Here is an 18105-nt window from a genome sequence, read left to right as displayed (position 1 = left end):
CCCCACGGGACAGAGTTAGACACCAGGGTAGTTTTTTTAATGTGGAGAAAAGGAACAAAAATTGAAATTGTCTCAGTGGTGAAGGATTTCTCCTCCACTGACAGAGAACAAGAAATTGAAGTGCAGCATCTGAAGAACAGATGGTATTTATTTGCTCCCCCACCGAGCAAATTAGGCACAAGGCCGATTTTTAATGTGAGGAGTGAAGGGAGGGGGAAGGGAAAAAGGGGACCAGCTCCCGAGAGGTGGGAAATGGGAGCTGGTTAATGGTCAGGCATGTGGGGTTGCCCCCACATCTGGTCTTTGCTAGTCATAGCTAGTCATAGCTTGCAGCATCTGAAGAACAGATACTACACTTTGATCTTGACCTCAAGGCCAGAGTGAAGAAATCAACGGACGGACATACGTGCGTACACACACACACACACACACACACACACACAATGTAAACATCTGCTATCTATTATAAGACTTTATCCAATCTTTTTTTTTTAATAATTTTCGGATATCTCAGGAATTTGAGTAGCCAATATGGGTCGACCCCCCCCCCTTCCCACAAATGGCATTCTAATGGCCGAATTTGGGCAGTGATGCTCTTCTTCTGTTCAGGAACGATCTAGAGGATTGTTTCTATAGACATTACCTTTGATAGAAAAGTCTCGAGAAAGCGTGTAAATATCCGGTGAGTGTGAAGCTCGTTTAGGATGATAGTCCTACTGATGGGGCGATCACTAAAGTGTCCTCAAATCAATTTCAACTAGCCGTTTGAAGTATAGGGAGTGGCTTCACTCTGCTAAAAACCACTGTTCATTTCTCACAACACCTCTTCGACGTCTGCCCCAAACTTCTCAACAACGAACATTGGGTAGCAGCAATCAGTGTTGATTAAAAGTGCCCCTCTGGAGCAGATCATCCAATGGCGATGACAAGGTTCAGCACACTCTAAGCTTATTTTTATCTCGCAGACAAAAAAACAAAACAAAAAAAATAAATAAAAGCACGTTTTCATAAGTAACACTAAATCTATTTTCTATATTTAATTTGTCACAAGTTATCCTGCAAAAAAAAAAAAAAAAAAATCTTTTAAAATATCTGTAGCAGCAGTGGTGATTACAGAAACGACAGCTCATAGTTTACGATTTTCAGTCGGTGTTTAGTTTATAAGCTCGGCGCTGATGGGTGCAAGCATTCAAATTCCTTTCTGGCTTGCCCAATCAGAAACCATCTCTCAGATAAGCAGAGCACGTGAGAGAAGTTGATGAAAAGGGCTAACACATGAAATACCTGTTTTGTTTTTGTTTTTTTTCCGGCTAGCAGACCAAAGCGAGATGACCAATCTCATAACACTTCTTCCAGCCTCAATCTTCTCTCTAGGGGTGCAACCAAACCTCACCTCTTAGGGCCGTCCAACTATGGGGGTTGGACAAGTAGCACTATGTTAGAATGAAACTGTCTTTCTATTCTACATACACTCTAGTAAAAAAAAAAAAAAAATTGTTTTATAAATGGATTTGAAACAAAAACCGAATGGTTTAAAATGATGTTCAATAAAAGTATTAATGGGTTAGAAGGGGCATTTTGTAGCACGGTCAAGAGACCGAAAGAGTTACCATATATATATATATATATATATATATATATATATATATATATATATAGTTGAGGTCTCTATATTGAGCAGTTTAGCACTAGAGAATTTATTTCCCCATATGATAAAATAAATATGCAAAAAGTTAACTTATAAGCATCGCTTAAAGCAGGGCAATGTTGGCAGCTGGTCTAGCTGCCCCATACCCAGCATTACAATCTTCACAGGAAGAAAATTAAAAAAAAAAAAAAAAAAACACCTAGTAAGCATGTATACATTATAAAACTAATAAAAGATGGACGAACTTATATGCTGAATGTGATGGCGAATAACTAAGAATCTGATTGGCTGACTAGCAAACCCAATACCATGAAGATATGTATAAAAAAATACAAAGCAACATCAATTTCATACAATAGCCTGGGGAAGAAAAAACAATTGTACATACCTATTATGGAATTAAGTTCTCAAAAAAATTAACTTAATTTGATTCAGTAGTGCTTTTTTTTTTACAGAGGAAAATCAAATTTTAATGAGATCGATCGTATCCCCCTATATATAAAAACGAAAATGTGTGTGCGTTTTTGTGTAAGTCCGCAAAAGGCTTTTTTTTCGGCAGGTTCTCGGGGAGGAGGGAGTCGCTCCTTAAATTTTATATCATGTCTAAATCGTAATATCTACAAGTTAACAACAGGGGTTGCCCGTCTATTTAATTTGCCCGACTTTGAAAAGTTAAATATTCCACATTTTTGGATCACCGCATGTTGATTCGGCTTTTTCATATAAAAGCAAAACTAATTCGATCACCGGGAGCGTCCAAAAGCAATCAGCTTTGATCAATGTGCAGTTTCTCCTTATATCAGACAATTTCTATTCAATTTGGACAATCCCCTTTTTATGGGGAGCTGGTCCCCCCCCAAAAAAAAAACCCCTGCTCCGCAGTAAATAAAAAACTGCCCCTCTGCTACTAATATTAGCATTACAAGCGTATGCTGTATTTTCGTGGACACCGGCAATATTACGTATCTAATGTGCTTTAACAAATCATATCTTTTTTATTTGTTGGTCAATTTTTAAAAGAATTATATTGATGGAAAGAGAATAAAATAAGCATTCTAATGATGTTAATTTATTTTTCTTTTATGCGTTCAATGTTTTTATGCTCCAAGTTAAAAATGAAAAATTGGTAAAAAAAATGACGACAAAAAGGGAAACACTTTTAGAAAACTGCTCAGTTGAGGGTGAAGGAATCACCCTCAACTGAGCAGTGAAGGAATCACCCTCTTTCTAAATTTTATGAAATTTCAACAAAATATATTAGAACTGTGCAAAATAAATTTCAACATGTAATAAAACTAAAGAGTTAAAAAATGATATATCTATTTTTTATGCATAAACAAAATTTTTTTTTTTTTAATTAATTCGTAAATAGAAATGAATTCAATATGTTTTTTAAAAAAAAATAACGTTATTTCTCAATAACATAATCAGCTGAACTGCAAAGAAAGAAAATCTCAAGACTTTAAACAGATTTAAATGATTTTCAATTCAGTAATTACGAACGATCAGTTTCAAACTGAATTTAGACACTAATTTTAAAATATATTATGGTAAAAATAGGATTTATTTCACATTAGTACCTTTAATTAAATACAAATAAATTTTTATTTTTTTTTCATAAACATTTGTGGAGATATTAAAATCTAGCAAAACAATAGTAAAATAATTTTATTTCGTTATATTAAGCACTTTTAGCCATCCCATCAAATTTACACACAAAATAATGACGTTGTTGATTTTGAGTAAAATTTGGCAATTTTGCACAAAGAAATGGAGGCCCCCTACTGACAATTGTCTCTGACCAGATGGAGTATAATATTTTGCAAACAAACTAGCTGACTGTGACTAGAGAAAGAAAAGGGACTTAAATATTTCCTGGGGTGGGGTGCAAGTGGTATACTTGAATTACTTCCTGCTCTTCAGTGAACCATACAAATTACGTTACAGTCTATTAATTTGTGAGGTCAGTTCTGAGAGTTCGTTTTGTAGACTCCAACTCGGCTTTTTGTGGTCTCGTTTTGCAGAAGAGGATCTCTTGTAGTTGAGCGATTGATTCTTTTAAAATAAAGAAACTATGTATTAATTCGGATAAAGTTCTCATATATATATATATATATATATATATATATATATATATATATATATATATATATATATATATGTCTAAAGAAGCTTTGAGTAAAAAAAAAAATTAAAAATCAATATAAAGAATGCAGTTTAAATTCTCGGGGTGGGAGCTAAATTCCATCTATTGCAGACTTAGCAGTTGCATAAGCCGAGAGAATTCAACTACATAAGGATGAAAAAAAAAGGAAAAAAAAGACGGAAAAAAAAAAGGAAAAAAAAGAAAAAAAGGGAAAAAGGAAAAAAAAGAAAAAAAGGGAAAAAGGAAAAAAAAGAAAAAAGGGAAAAAGGAAAAAAAAGAAAAGAAAAAAGGAAAAAAAGGAAAAAAAGGAAAAAAAAGAAAAGAAAAAAGGAAAAAAAGGAAAAAAAGAAAAGAAAAAAAGAAAAGAAAAAAAGAAAAAAAGAAAAAAAAGAAAAGAAAAAAAGAAAAAAAGAAAAAAAAAGGAAAAAAAAAAAGGAAAAAAAACAAAAAAACTTAACTAAAATTGTTAAATAGAAAACTGGGATCATCAGCTGCCTACAATATAGCCGGTTTCGGAGATTTAAAAACAGTACAGCCATTAAATACATGGCTCCAGTGGAAAATACCACTTCCCCATTAACAAAATGTATATACAATACAGTTACAATTTATACTAATATATATATATATATATATATATATATATATATATATATATATATTAAATGTTAATATTACAATAGAAAAATGGGAGTGTGAAAAGTAATATGGTTAAGCTTAAACATGGAAAAGTAAAGGATTAATTGTTAAAACTAGAAAAGAAAAGGACAAGATATTCTGGTAAAAAATATAATAAATTTATAACTTAAAATATTGCAGCATTAAGAATTGGTTACATAATGTTAAATTGAATTTTAAATAAAATTCTTAATGCTGCAATATTTTAAGTTATAAATTTATATTTTTTTACTAGAATATCTTGTCATTTTCTTTTCCAGTTTTAATTAGTCCATTACTTTTCCATATTTAAGCTTAACCATATTACTTTTCATGCTCCCATTTTTCTATTGTAATCCATGATTTTTCCAGACTTCCAGTAAATCCACTTGTTTTTTTGTTTAATTTCAGCCTTATTTTTTTTGCCCACATAAACATAACGTACACATATGTAATAACAATGTACAGAACTCGTCTGCTTTCAATAAAATCCCCCAATTATCTCCTTTTCATTCTTTGCTTCACTTGTTACTTCTCTTTTCATGAGAGCGATGAATTGGTAGCCACAGTAGTCACTGAAGCGACGTGGTTGCTATGGAAACCAGTCATAAAAAAAACATTGCTCCTCTCCTTACGTTTTTTTTATGATTTTGAACACTAGTAAATTCATCATAACTTTTGTCTTACTGAACGAAAATTGAAAAATTTTTTTCATAATATAGCTGAGAAGGTGATCTATAAACTGTAATAATTGTTTGAAATTTGGTCGAAAAATGAGTGAGCTGTGAAGCTTCAAAGCAGTTCTAGATGACTAAAACTGCCACTTAACCATATATTCAAACACGGTAGTTTTTGAATGATATATAAGTCAAATTTAATAAGATTATAAATCTATACTGCGATAATGTTAATTAGCATATAAATTTTATGGGAATAAAAATGCAGAAAAGCTTAAGTACCTTTGGTACCAGACAGGCAAGTAGATAAGAGGAAGGAAACTTAGTCATATATATCTAAAAACCCAATCTAAGTAAATAATAAAAGAAATGAAGGTATAAAAACTATATACATATATATATAAAGCTGAATGTCTGTATGTGGTCACGAATAGGCTCCTATATGGTTGACTATTTTAAAAAACTGATTGCATATAATGATAGAAGATGTATCGAGACACAGGAATGGGTATGTTTGATCTGGCAGAACAGTGGTTCATTAAAATTGTGGGGTCTGTGTTCGCGCCTGGTCCACAAAGGATGGAAATAAAAAATTTTAAAATTAAAAAAAAAAAAAATACGTTTACAAGTGTTTTTGATATAGATGTACATAATACTTTGATAAGTATGTTTTAACTTAAATATGGATGGTATAATAAAATTGTGGGGTCTGCGTTCGCACCTGGCCTCCATAGAATTGAAATAGGCACAAATTTTAATAAAGACTTTTCACATCTATCTGCGTAAGTATACTTTGATAATTATGTTTCAGTTTAAAGAAATACGGTATAATAAAATTATGGGGGTGTTCGTTTGCGCCTGATCTCCATAGAATGTAAATATGTCACAAAGTTTAACAAGGTTTTTTAATATAGATCCACAGAATATTGTGATAAGTGTTTCAGTGTGAACAAGTATGGTATAATAAATTATGGGGTTTATCTATTTTATTTTTACTTTCATCATATTCTGCTTTGGTTTTGATACCCCCAAATTCTAAGCTATCTCTTTACAACCCTTCCTTTTCATAACCTATCATACTTTCATAAATCAGAGTCCATTTTCTGTAGGCTGTTTTTGAACACAGTCAACGATGGGTACTTTTGCTAGTATATATATGTTACTATTTGGCTGATTCCTAGTTTTCTGACCACTTCCACGCGGCTGTCCAAGCCTTCCGACAATAAAGTCTGGCTGGTAAATCTTCAAAGCAGTGCACACTAGAACCTTCTCCTGAAACTGTACCACTCCCGTCTGCGTTATGTGAGCACCACCTAAGGCTCTGATGGCATCATAGCCTAGAAGCAGGTCAAAGCTCAGCGGTTTCTCAAGTACTACCAGCGCTTCGACGTTAGCCGAATTTCCAGTTCTAGTGCGAATGTTCACAGCGCCCACCCCGCAACACGTCCGTGTCGCTCCACTGAGGGTGGTTACTCTAGTAGTCTTCTTCTTTCAAGTGCGGCAGAGATCCGCGCTCACTATGGTGCAAGAGCACCCTGAGTCAAGGAGTGCTGAGCACAATATCTCATTGATATAGACCTGAATGGTCGGAAGCACCTTGTCTAATTTCTGTTTGGGGAAGAGGTCGACGCTGCCATCTGGTCCCCAACCCCATTTCCCGCACAATCCCGGGCCATATGACCAGTCTCATTACATCGGTAACAGCTGTCAGTCGCCGCCAGCAGTGCCTCGCAATGTGGCCCTGGCCATTGCACCTATAACACACAACTTCACCATGCAGGCCGGGCCCCTGAGACGGTCTATCATCACTTGGTGTGGGCTGCGTACCGGTTCTCTTATCTCATAAGTATTCTTCATTACAGTCCTGGCCTGGTCTACTGGGTCATTAAGGGACAATGAAGCTATGCTTTAGCTAGCCCGCAGGAGTTGCTTTGCTCTGGTTGGGAGCCCTGCCAAAAATTTACATGCCAAGGCCCGCTCAGGCAGCCCACCAAACAACACCGTCAACTTGACCAAATGAGCGTCGATAGTTTCGCCGGGATGTAAGGTTCTTGCCTCAAATTTCTCCCAAGCAGTGGCGGGAGTCGATAGCAAACGTCTTGTATAATTCCACCTTGATCCTTTCATAATCCTGTTTTTCCTCAGAACTAAGCTGTTGATATACCACGAAAGGCCTGCCGGACAGACGTAGAGAAACCACGGTTATATATATATATATATATATATATATATATATATAAGACCAAATAGTTAATAAAACTTGTTAAAAAACACTTTGAAAAAGAGTTAAAAACATATTTAATCTGAAAAGGAAACACTAGATAAGTGGATAGTCCTTAATCCGCGGAGTTTCAAAGAAATACTTTCCTTCTCATCAGAGGGTAGGAATTAGCAAAATGCGGGATCGGATTTTGCATACAAAAGTATTTGATGAAACTGCAAGTAAGTCAAAGATCTTATTTGATAACAAAAAGTGAAGCAGAGGGAATATGGTGAAGAAAAAGGTGATTATACATGAATGGATAGTCTGGTGAAAGGTAAATTATCCAATGACGGTAAAATCCAAAAATGTAAATCCAAGAAAGTTAATTAAATTTCCATTCACACAAGTATTGAAACCGAAACTTTGGGAGAATTCCTGGTAAAATTATTTATTGAAAAAAAAAAAAAAAAAAAAAAAAAAAAATAGATGACTTAAGTGCCACTAGTTATAATTGAAACCGAAACTTACTAAGAATTCTTGGTAAAATTATTTATTACAAGAAATGGAAGTCGAGTCACTCAGATGTATGCATGACACAAAAGATACACACGCTATCCTATTAATATATAGATAGGCGTTTTCTTCAAATGCATAGAACATTTATTTATATATTTCATTACATTATTGTCCTCCATGACAATGTTTGTTTGACCCTCCTAGTAAACAGCACAGCTTTTTGCCCCCCACCCCGCTTCAAAGTGTTGCTGACCCCTGACCTAGTCTGTTCTTATTCGGTTCAAAAGGTGTACGATGACACGCTACCGGAATTTGAAAGCCATTAATAAAATTAATAAAACTGTTGATTATTTGGCTCTAAAATTCTTATCAATTCTTCTACATATTTTAAAAAGATAGTTTTGGAAGATTATATATTACATCCAATGGAAGATTATATATTACATCCAATAATCTTCAAAATAGAAATTAAAACAAAAACAGATTCACAAAAATTAGTTTTTATAACAGTGAAGTCCACAGGTTCAATTGATATTTTAAAACGTGAGATATTCTCTCACCTCAGTTTTGCCCTTGGCAGAATGAAAGAAAACAATCAGAAATCACAACAGGCTCACCTTTAAACTTCAATGTAAATTTTATTAACGTAAAAAGATCCAAATTGCATAAGATGTGTCATCTTTAGTTATTTGCTGTGCAGGGCTGGTAACACCCGAAAGGGGTAGTAGTTCATGGTTTATCTTTGCGTTTGCAGAATACAATATTCCACGCTGTTCGAAGACTAATTGCAACAAGTCAATGAGTTAAGTGAGGTCTTCCAAGGATGAATGCTGAGAGTCCAGTAATCATCATGAAGTTCACTTTGCATAATCGTCCAAATGGCGGACAAAGGACAGGTAAAAATGTACACCATAATTTCGTCTCTGAGAGACGTTATATAAGTAATGATGAAAGTCAATCCATTCACAGTGCACAACAGTGTGCGAAGAATATAATATTTCACCCAACATAAGGGCATTGGTGTTTGCAAATGATAGCATTTCGTCCCACATTAGGTCATTAATACGCTTCAATGAGACAAAGGGGTTTTGAGGCTACAAGCCACGAGTGAGTTTTCCTACGTCCATTTCAACCTGTTGTCTTGTGAAAACTGGCGGCCTGAAATATTAAAAATAGCGCCAAGAATACGCCTCTGCAGTTAGTAAAAATAATCAATCTGATAGGTTTCATCAAAATCGTGGATGGTCAAACCGACCAATGATGTGCCTGCTTATTTCTACAGAATTTATTACAAAAGCAAACACTCCCGTACAACGCCAGGTAGGCAGATCGGTATTTTTTTTATTATTATTTTCTTTCTACCTCAGCATTCACTGTAAATTGACGACGTTTGTAGTTTTCAGATATGCTGAAAACAAATATCACATTCAAATTTGAGGCAGATTAGTAGTTTTCTGGATATTACGACCTTTATTATCCAATGTAATCCATTATGTTTTTACTGGAGGCCATGTTTTTCCTCCATCTGAAAAGTACTAATACGCATGCGTGTTATGAAACATCCCCTTCCTCCTCATGTTAAGAATGGCGAATACCATTGATATTTCTAAATACATTGGTAAAAAAAAAATGTCATATCCAAAACAGTATTTGCCTGAGTCAAATTTGAATGTGATATTCGTTTTCTGCATACCCGAAAACCTACTGAAGTCATCATTTTAAAAGGTGAGTGTTAAGGTGGAAAGAAAGTAAAAATTTACCGGCAAATCTTAAATTATTTTTGCAAAATATCTACTGCTTTTAAGACCTTTCTCTGGCTTGTGGTTAGTATTAGGATAAAACGATTTTTTTTTTTTTTTTTTTTTACAGACGCGACAGAAAACATTAAAAAAAAAAATCTATATTATTTCCTAAATTGATTTTTTTTTTTTCATATATATTTATTCAGTTTACGACTCAATATCCGGCAAATTTGCGTTGGCATCTTCCGACAGGTTAATCAACCAGGTGGTGTCAAAGCAATTAGACAAACAGCTGTCCTAAAGGCGATAAGTTTGAGTGAAAGCGTGAGGTTCATTGACTAACAATAAAAATATTTCAACCGAAAATAACTTTCAACGCGTTCTGTAAACGTGGAACCCCTTCCTTTGAACATGTTAAGAATGGCTTCCCGGTACTTTTACACTTTATCGCTGAAACTGGAGGCGCCATTTTATTTCACGCATCTGCAGTTTAAATGCAAGGGAAAAATCATTTTAAATTATGGCCTAAGCATAAAATAAATAACAAAAAAATTAAACTGGAGAACAATTGCTTCCAAAAAGAATAAATTAACCTAAAAATTAACATTTATTACTTTATTTAATGTTTAAAATTAAATATTTGTTCGAATATATATATATATATAAATAATTGTCAATTATGGATATATGTTCTCTTTCACTTTCATTTTTTACTTTATTTCATAGTTCTTTCCGGAAGTTTAATTCTTTTATTATTTATTTCTAACTTCGGCCATAGTTTAAAATACCGATTTCTCCCTTGAATTTGGACAGCAGGTGCGTGAAATAAAATGGCGTCTCCAATTTCGGCGATAAAGTGTAGAAGCACCGGCTTCCCAAATAGAAAGTCATTCTTAACACGGGGAGAGAGGAGACGCCGCGTTTTGAATAATTCATCGTCTGGCAGTTTTCGCTTTGCATCTTCCGGTTGATTACGTAATTTGCCGGTGTAAGGTTGTCGTAACTTGGATAAGTAGCATTTATCTATTAAATAAAACTTAGGTACTTGTACAGTTTAGTCAAGACATTAAAAAATGAAAATATCGAAAAAAAGGTTATATTGTACGTATCTGTTTTGGACTGAAGATCTCCGAAAAAAAAAAAAATCATTAAATTTGATCGAGTAGTTTTTTTTTACAGCAGAAAAACACGTTTTTATATGAGAGCGCGTTGAAGTCTGCCATTACGAAATTTGTTGAACACGCCAAAGGAAGATAACTCCAGTTAAAGCGCCAACACTCCCTCCCATCTTTAATACTAGCTTTTCTTCCTAAAAATCGAACCTTTTGCTCGGTATCATAAGAAATTTTCTTCTCTGTAAAATAAAAACTACTTGATGAAATTAAGTGAAGTTTTGGGTTTGTATTACTGTACACATAGATTCGAAAAAGTTGTCAAAAAACAAATATATAACAAATAAATGTTATCAAAGGCAAGATAAGTTACTTTTCTACCAAACTGGATATATTTTTCGTGTTTTTATTCAATGTAACATTTATTCAGCTCGAAAAACATACAGTGTTTACCGATGTGGCGATGTATTGGAAAATTCAAGATGGCGTCTGATTCTCTCTTTAACACGGTGAGTTTGGGAAAATGTGTTATAAATAAAAAACTATACAAAATACTATTAAAAACCCGCCGAATATATGTCAACCTATGTCACGGTAACATATATTGAGCGAGTTTTTAACAGTATTTTATCTGGGTTTTTATTTATAACACATTTTCCCAAACTTACCGTGTTAAATAGAGAATCAGACGCCATCTTGAATTTTCCAATACATCGCCACATCGGTAAACACTGTATGTTTTTCGAGCTGAATAAATATGTTACATTGAATAAAAACACGAAAAATATATCCAGTTTGGTAGAAAAGTAACTTATCTTGCCTTTGATAACATTTATTTGTTTTTTGACAACTTTTTCGAATCCATGTGTACAGTAATACAAACCCGAAGTTTTTTTTTTTTTTTTCAGAGAACTTCAGACTATAACGAGTACGTAGAATATAACTTTTTTTCTTTCAATATTTTCATTTTTTAATGTCTTGACTAAACTGTATAAGCGCCAAAACTAAAAACATTTATTTGCGGACTATTATTCTCATCTAGTTGTTTCACATCGTTTCGCCCAACGATTCCTCTGCATTCGTCAGGTGGTAAACCGCGACGGGATAGGAATGCCGAGTCTTAACTGTATCCTCAGAAATTACTGTCTGCCATAGTTGTTGTTGGCGATTGAAACCGCTATCTTCAGACAATGCTCACCTCACCTGGTACCGTAGAGATTCAACGTCTCCATCGACTGCGTCACCGGCCCCGGTTAAGAATAATAATAAAAAAAAAAAATCCGCTAAAAGTGGACCCGCCAAAAATATAGCGGGAGATTTTTATTTTTTGCATCAACATCAGTCGTAATATCAGACAGATTTGACCGCTAATTTAACCGATTTTTTTTTATTTTTATTGTTGCTATTTTTAGAAGTGGAAACGAAAAGTGGATCTTAAACTTTAAATGTCGCCCATTTAATTTAATGATATTAATTACGAGTGAGAGAGAGAAAAGGAGACTTTAGATCGAAAAAAAAAAAAAAAAGTTTTAGTCAAAAAATAGCAACAAAGAGTTGACAATTTAACAATGTCATAAAATTCTACTAAATTTTAACCTAACCAACTTTTGTCGAACTAAACCTAAAACTTGAGTTAAGTATTAAAAAAAAAAAAAAATTATACACTTTACTTTTGTTACCGTGGTTGAAATCATAACGTTATTATTTTGAAAGCTATTCTTTACGAGGGTGTGTTTTGTAACCATTCTGTGCTTCCACCTAACACTTTAATAATAAAAAGATACTGTGGAACTTGAATTTAACCCGGAAAAAAAACTATTTAAAATAGCGCTGTAACAAAAGTGCATAAGTACCAAAAATATATATTTAGGTTCAAATTCTGTAGAAGTACCCAAAATTGGACACCTTTGTTTCGGAATTTTTGACATGAAGATTACACATCCGTCGGCATTTCACGGTAACTGCACCTGCAGCACAGGCGACCGGCATAATGCCCCCCATCCCCCCCCCCCAAAAAAAAAAAACACACCGGAGGAGGTAATGTGTGTCAGGAATCTCATTCAGATAAAAGGAACCAGTGAACCAGATCAAACGAAAGCCACGACCAAACCCTAATCACAACACAATATGCCAAGGGTTTTCTTCGTGGAATGGAAAGAAAAAAAAACAAACTGAAGCGTGTATTTTTTATCTTGGTTGAATTCACCACATTTCAACCAATGTACTCTCCGATCTTCACTGCATATCATCTTTTCAAAATTGGAAACCTGAACGGAATTTCGAAATGAACTCTTCATTGTAATCCACGCTCGGAGGTACTTTGTGAATCTAACATGTAAATAGTCCGATTACAAATTGGCTTTCTTCAAAGTCTCCCTGATTATTGCTGTGAGCCTATCAGGCTAAGAAGCGATTTTTTGAAATTAAAGAAAATAAAACTGGAAAAATAGTTTTATAATAAAAATACGAGAGCTTGTACACTTTTGACACCGCGCTATTTTAAAATATTTTTTCAGGTTTTTTTTTTTGTTTGTTTACTTGCCTCTCCACGAGGGCAAAGTTAAACACAAGGTCGGTTTTTAATGTGGGGGAAAACCAGCTCTTCAAAAAGGGGCACTCTGGTAGCAACAAAAATTAAAAAAATGTATCAGTCATGAAAGATTTCTCCTCTATTAACCAAAAAAGTGAAGTGGCGCAAACTGGCGCATACTTTGATCTTGGCCCGAAATTGTTAGGTGGAAGCACATGATAGTTACAAAACACCCCCTCCCCATATCAAGAATGGCGTTCAAAATAACGTTATTTCGGCACGGTGGCAAAAGTGCACAAGTACCAAAACATGTTTATGAGACTAACAAGTTCTTACAACTTAACTGACAAGCTCGCATCAACCGTCGGGGAAGGGGGGAGGGGGCCTTGCTTGAAGAAGGCCTGATTTTTAATTTAATTATTTTTAATATTTCTTATTGGTGAAAAACAGCCGACCGACGACGTCCTACCAACATAAATTCGGAATAGGGACGTCAACATCGTGGGAGGTATTTACTTGAAGAAAATCGACAAATTAATTACTAATACTCTAAAATGCAAAGGTTAACAATGCGTTAAAAAGAAAATACTTCTGCTGTTTACGAACAGTGTTTTTTTTATTAATAGGATTTTCAAGTTCCATTCAATTCTTACAATCTTTTATTTATCAAATTGTTAGGTGAAAGTACAGAATAATTAACTCCTCGACCCCATGCTAAAATGGCTAAATAATAGCGTTATTATTTTTTAGTACGGTCTGTAAACTTCACAAGTACGAGCAAGAAAAGAAAATCACATGTTTAAAACAGTTTTTTTATTTATTTATTTATTTATTTGCTGTTTTAATCAATTTGGCGATACTTCTGGAGTTTACAGACTGCGTCTTTTTTTTTTTTTTTTTTAGATTGGAGTTCCAAGTTAAATTTAATTTTGACGGTATCTATTGTTTATTAAACTGTTAGATGAAAGCACAGAATAGTTAAACCCTCCCTCCGCATGTTAAGAATTGCTTTCTAAATAATAACATTATTTTAACGCAGTTCGTAAACTGCAGAAGTACTAAATTGATTTAAAATACAGAAGAAGCGCGTGATTTTATTTTCCGCCCTAAATAAATAAATGTCATAACATAAAGAAAAAAAATAGTTTATTTGAAGTTTCTTTCCTTTAATTATCGTTCTTTTTTTTTTTTAATAACGGCTATCAAATCTTGATTAAAAAATATAATTGTTAACAAAAAAGGAGGGGTCATACAATCTTAATATCATATATATATATATATATATATATATATATATATATATATATATATATATATAAAATAATAGTAATTTGGATATACCGTAATTTGTTTCAGAATGTGAAAGATTTTTTGAACATACCCAAAAGGGAGATCCGCAAAACACATGTGAAGTGTTGTTGTCCGAAGTCATTTTCTCCAAGTTTTCATTTCTTCCAGAAAAGCACGCTTCATCTATGAAACAAACGCTGCTCTCTACAGTCCGTCTTCTGTAGAGATAGATAAATGTTTAGTTATCTCCTAAGGTCGACAGGGAGATATAAAGAAATATGATTTAGCGCTCCAACGACGACGTCGATTAGTTTTGCTTTCTTTTTTCTTTTTTTCAGCTGTTTTGTTTCAAAGGGACGTAACTCATTTTCTCTTAGTTGCAGAAAAAAAACAAAACAAAAAAAAAAAAACTCAGTGTTCATTGAAAAATTGCATGTGCTTATTTACTTGCCCCTCCCCCACCCCATGAGAGCAGACCTAGACACAAGGTTAGTTTTTAATGTGGGGGAAGCCTGTTCCCCAAAAACGTGCACTCTGCATTGAGACAAAAATAAAGATTCATTTAGAATTCAATCTAATTTCCAAGAACGGCAGACTTGTGGAACTCTCTTCCTGCTTCTTGTTTTCCTCTTACTTTTAAACGTAGTCTTTTCAAGTTTATGGGCAATAGACATCTCCTGTCTTTGTGATAATCATCTTTAGTTTGTTTGTTTTTTTTTATTTGGCTTTTTTACATTAAGTAGCTTCAAGACTTGTCTGGAGCAATTTCCATTAAAAAAAAATCTTTATGATGTATGCATACACGTCACGGAACAGAAATATCATATTGTCTGGAGCAATTTCCATTTGTAGTGAACTACTACAAAAAAAAATCTTTATGATGTATGCATGCACGTTACGGAACAGAAATATCATATTCCAAAAATCACATAAATTAAGTAGCTTTATTTTTATCAAGAAAATCATCTTTGAACGATTAAAAACTATTAATGTGTAATCGGTAGCATTACAAATCTAATCTCGCAAGGTTGAATTATTGCAGACATATCTGCCCTTGTTTTTGGTTGTGACACGAGACAGTCCCTTTTAGCTTACGTATAAAATTTGATTTTCTTAGTTGAAAATAAAACTAGTTGATCACTTTACATAATTTTTGGAATATATCATTTTCATTCTGTGACAGGTACCTACCTCATAAAGATTTTTCTGTAATTTTTTTAAAACATTTGGTCGAATTTTAGATAAGAACCGTTTTAATATGGGGTAATTCTGCTCCCTAAAAATGCACTCTGTAATACGATAAACATTTTTTAAAGAAGTCTCCTTCACTGATTGATGGCAGAAAGAATGATTATTTATCTCCTTCCCATGTTGTTGTTGTTGTTGTGTCAGAGCCCACTGTGGCTCAGTTGAGCCGGCTCCTTCAACTGAATTCTTTGCATCTTGCATAGACGCCGTCCAGGCACATTGGTTTGAAGCTGTGGTCCAGCCATTCATGGTTCTAACAACGCACTCCGTAGAGGCGAGAACACAGGATCAGATCGGCCTCTTGCTTCACTGTGCTGGGCCAGATTTTCAGGTGACCACCGCATTGTTTTTTCTAACCCTGAAGTGGGACTGGGTTAATGGTGACATGGATGAAGTCATCTGGTTGCCGGCTCAGAGTGTGACCAAACCATTGGAGACATCTATAAAGGAGAGTCTGTTTGAGGGATGGTATCCAACAGTATGAACAGATGGTGGCGTTTAGGACAAATTGATACCAGCAAACACTAAAGATGCGGTGTAGACATTGGTGGTCAAAAACTTCCAGTCTACACAGGTCAAAAACTCGTACTGGCCAGGTTTCGCATCTGTATATGAAAATGCTGTGGACAAGAGCTTAGTATATTCACTTTTTTGTACCAAGTCTGATTTCATTTCTGGACCAAAGCCAGGTGTGAAGGTGGCAGAAAGTAGCAGGAGCATTGTTGATACAGTTGGCAATATCCTCTTCGCCTTGGCCTGTTGTAGTGATAATAGAGCCCACGTATTTGGAACTTTGGATCTTTTCAAAGATTTCTCTGTCGAGGAAAATTGGTTGTGAATCATTTAAGGAATTTTGCCTTTGTCTTGTTGATCTTTATTCCTATCTTTGAAGCAAAAATGGTGGGTTATGTGACATAAGAGATAGAAAGTGGAATTGAAGAGCACTCTAGCCCGTAGAAAATACTTGATCAACCCATTGGTATTCCCCAATAGAGGCACCACAAACGATTAGCAATAAACTAATCCCATCTGAAAGGAAGGACACAAAGCCTGAGGGAACGGACCTTCTAGAACTGCACAGGATCAGCAATATAACACAGTCAACAAGAAATAGGTAATTTCAAAATTTCAAGAATAGCATTGACTGTTATCTTTGTTGCTGAAGGATGTAACATAGTATACACGTTTACACATGTAGACCCAACACATTGTAGCAGAGTACATCGCAAAGAACAGAGGACAAGTAATAACTCAACTCCTTTTTTTTTTGTAATAACGACGTTCATTTCCTTATTCTCTCGCCATGGGTGACTTGTTACAGCTGTGACGTTACTCAGGTCTCTAATGTTATCATCTATCTGGCAAGTTTCATTTGAAATAGACCATAAATAGATCTGAAAATGCTAGTTTCTTACCCCCCCCCCCGTCCGTCGACATGTTACTACTTATAAAAGAACATGCTTGTCTAAGTAGCGAACTATGTCACATGATGACCGTTTTCTTTTCAAAAATAAAAATGCTGCATCTTTATTTCAAATAAAATCGATTCCTATTTGCAGCTGCGAAGGACGTCTTATTAATGCAGTTAAGTTATGAATTTTGTAATATTTCTTTTCTAGATTCAAGTGCTAATATTATATTTATTTCAGTTTTTAATCTTTATTTTTATTTCATTGTTTTATTAATTGTGTAAATGGTTTTCTCGTGGAAAGATGTACCGAATCTATCTGGCAAGTTCCTTTGGAATATATATTTTATTTTATTTATTTATTTATTATTTTTTTTTTATCATAGATTTTTTCTTGTCTATAAATGTTTATATTTTCCAAGTTGATAGCATAACAGATTTTGCAATTGTTTTCATTTTCAGTTGGTAAGAGGGGAATCTTTCATCTAACCCCCTCTTAAACACACCAAATTGACTTTTATTAAGTACAATACTTAATTTTTTTTTTTTTTAATGGAGAGAAGACAATGCATTATGAATGCATTATCGGCAGCTCCCGTTACTCTCACTTCTCTTTATTTGTCACTCAGTCCTCATTTTTAATGAGTGATTTTTCTGACAAAGGGAGAAAAAAAAGCTGTTTTCTAGGTTGGCAGTATTTTGCGTGAACAGCTGCCAGGGATGTCGGCAATTTTCTGTTTCTATGTCTATCCTTGTAGCCATGTCACTAGTAAGGGTATTGGAGGTAAACGTTTTATCTGGGCTGACGTTATCCGCCTGATAGTCAGGGACCCGAACCTTGGATTAACCACTAAGGAGACTGTCCTATCAGCATGTGCAAAATACTGGGGCTGCTGTATTGCTATTTGGTGAATGGATTCTAGACCAT

At 34.3% G+C, this 18105-nt stretch overlaps 1 protein-coding gene across 1 annotated transcript in view; it reads right to left on the bottom strand.

Moving 5' to 3' along the window:
• The window catches only part of LOC145252544 (multidrug resistance-associated protein 1-like), a 214630-nt gene extending 199762 nt beyond the window's left edge, over window positions 1–14868 (bottom strand). The window contains exon 1 of the mRNA XM_080112095.1: window positions 14613–14868. Coding sequence (XP_079968221.1) covers window positions 14613–14663 — 51 coding nt within the window. The 5' untranslated portion in view covers window positions 14664–14868. The remainder of the gene's footprint in view (window positions 1–14612) is intronic.
• Window positions 14869–18105: the final 3237 nt, after the last annotated feature.

Source organism: Euprymna scolopes, chromosome 29 (assembly GCF_053919585.1).
Source record: "Euprymna scolopes isolate OS-2025 chromosome 29, ASM5391958v1, whole genome shotgun sequence".
NCBI classification, from domain to species: Eukaryota; Metazoa; Mollusca; class Cephalopoda; order Sepiida; family Sepiolidae; genus Euprymna; species Euprymna scolopes.
The sequence above is the reverse complement of the archived record's forward strand: the minus strand, read 5'-3'. Positions and strand labels throughout refer to the sequence as shown.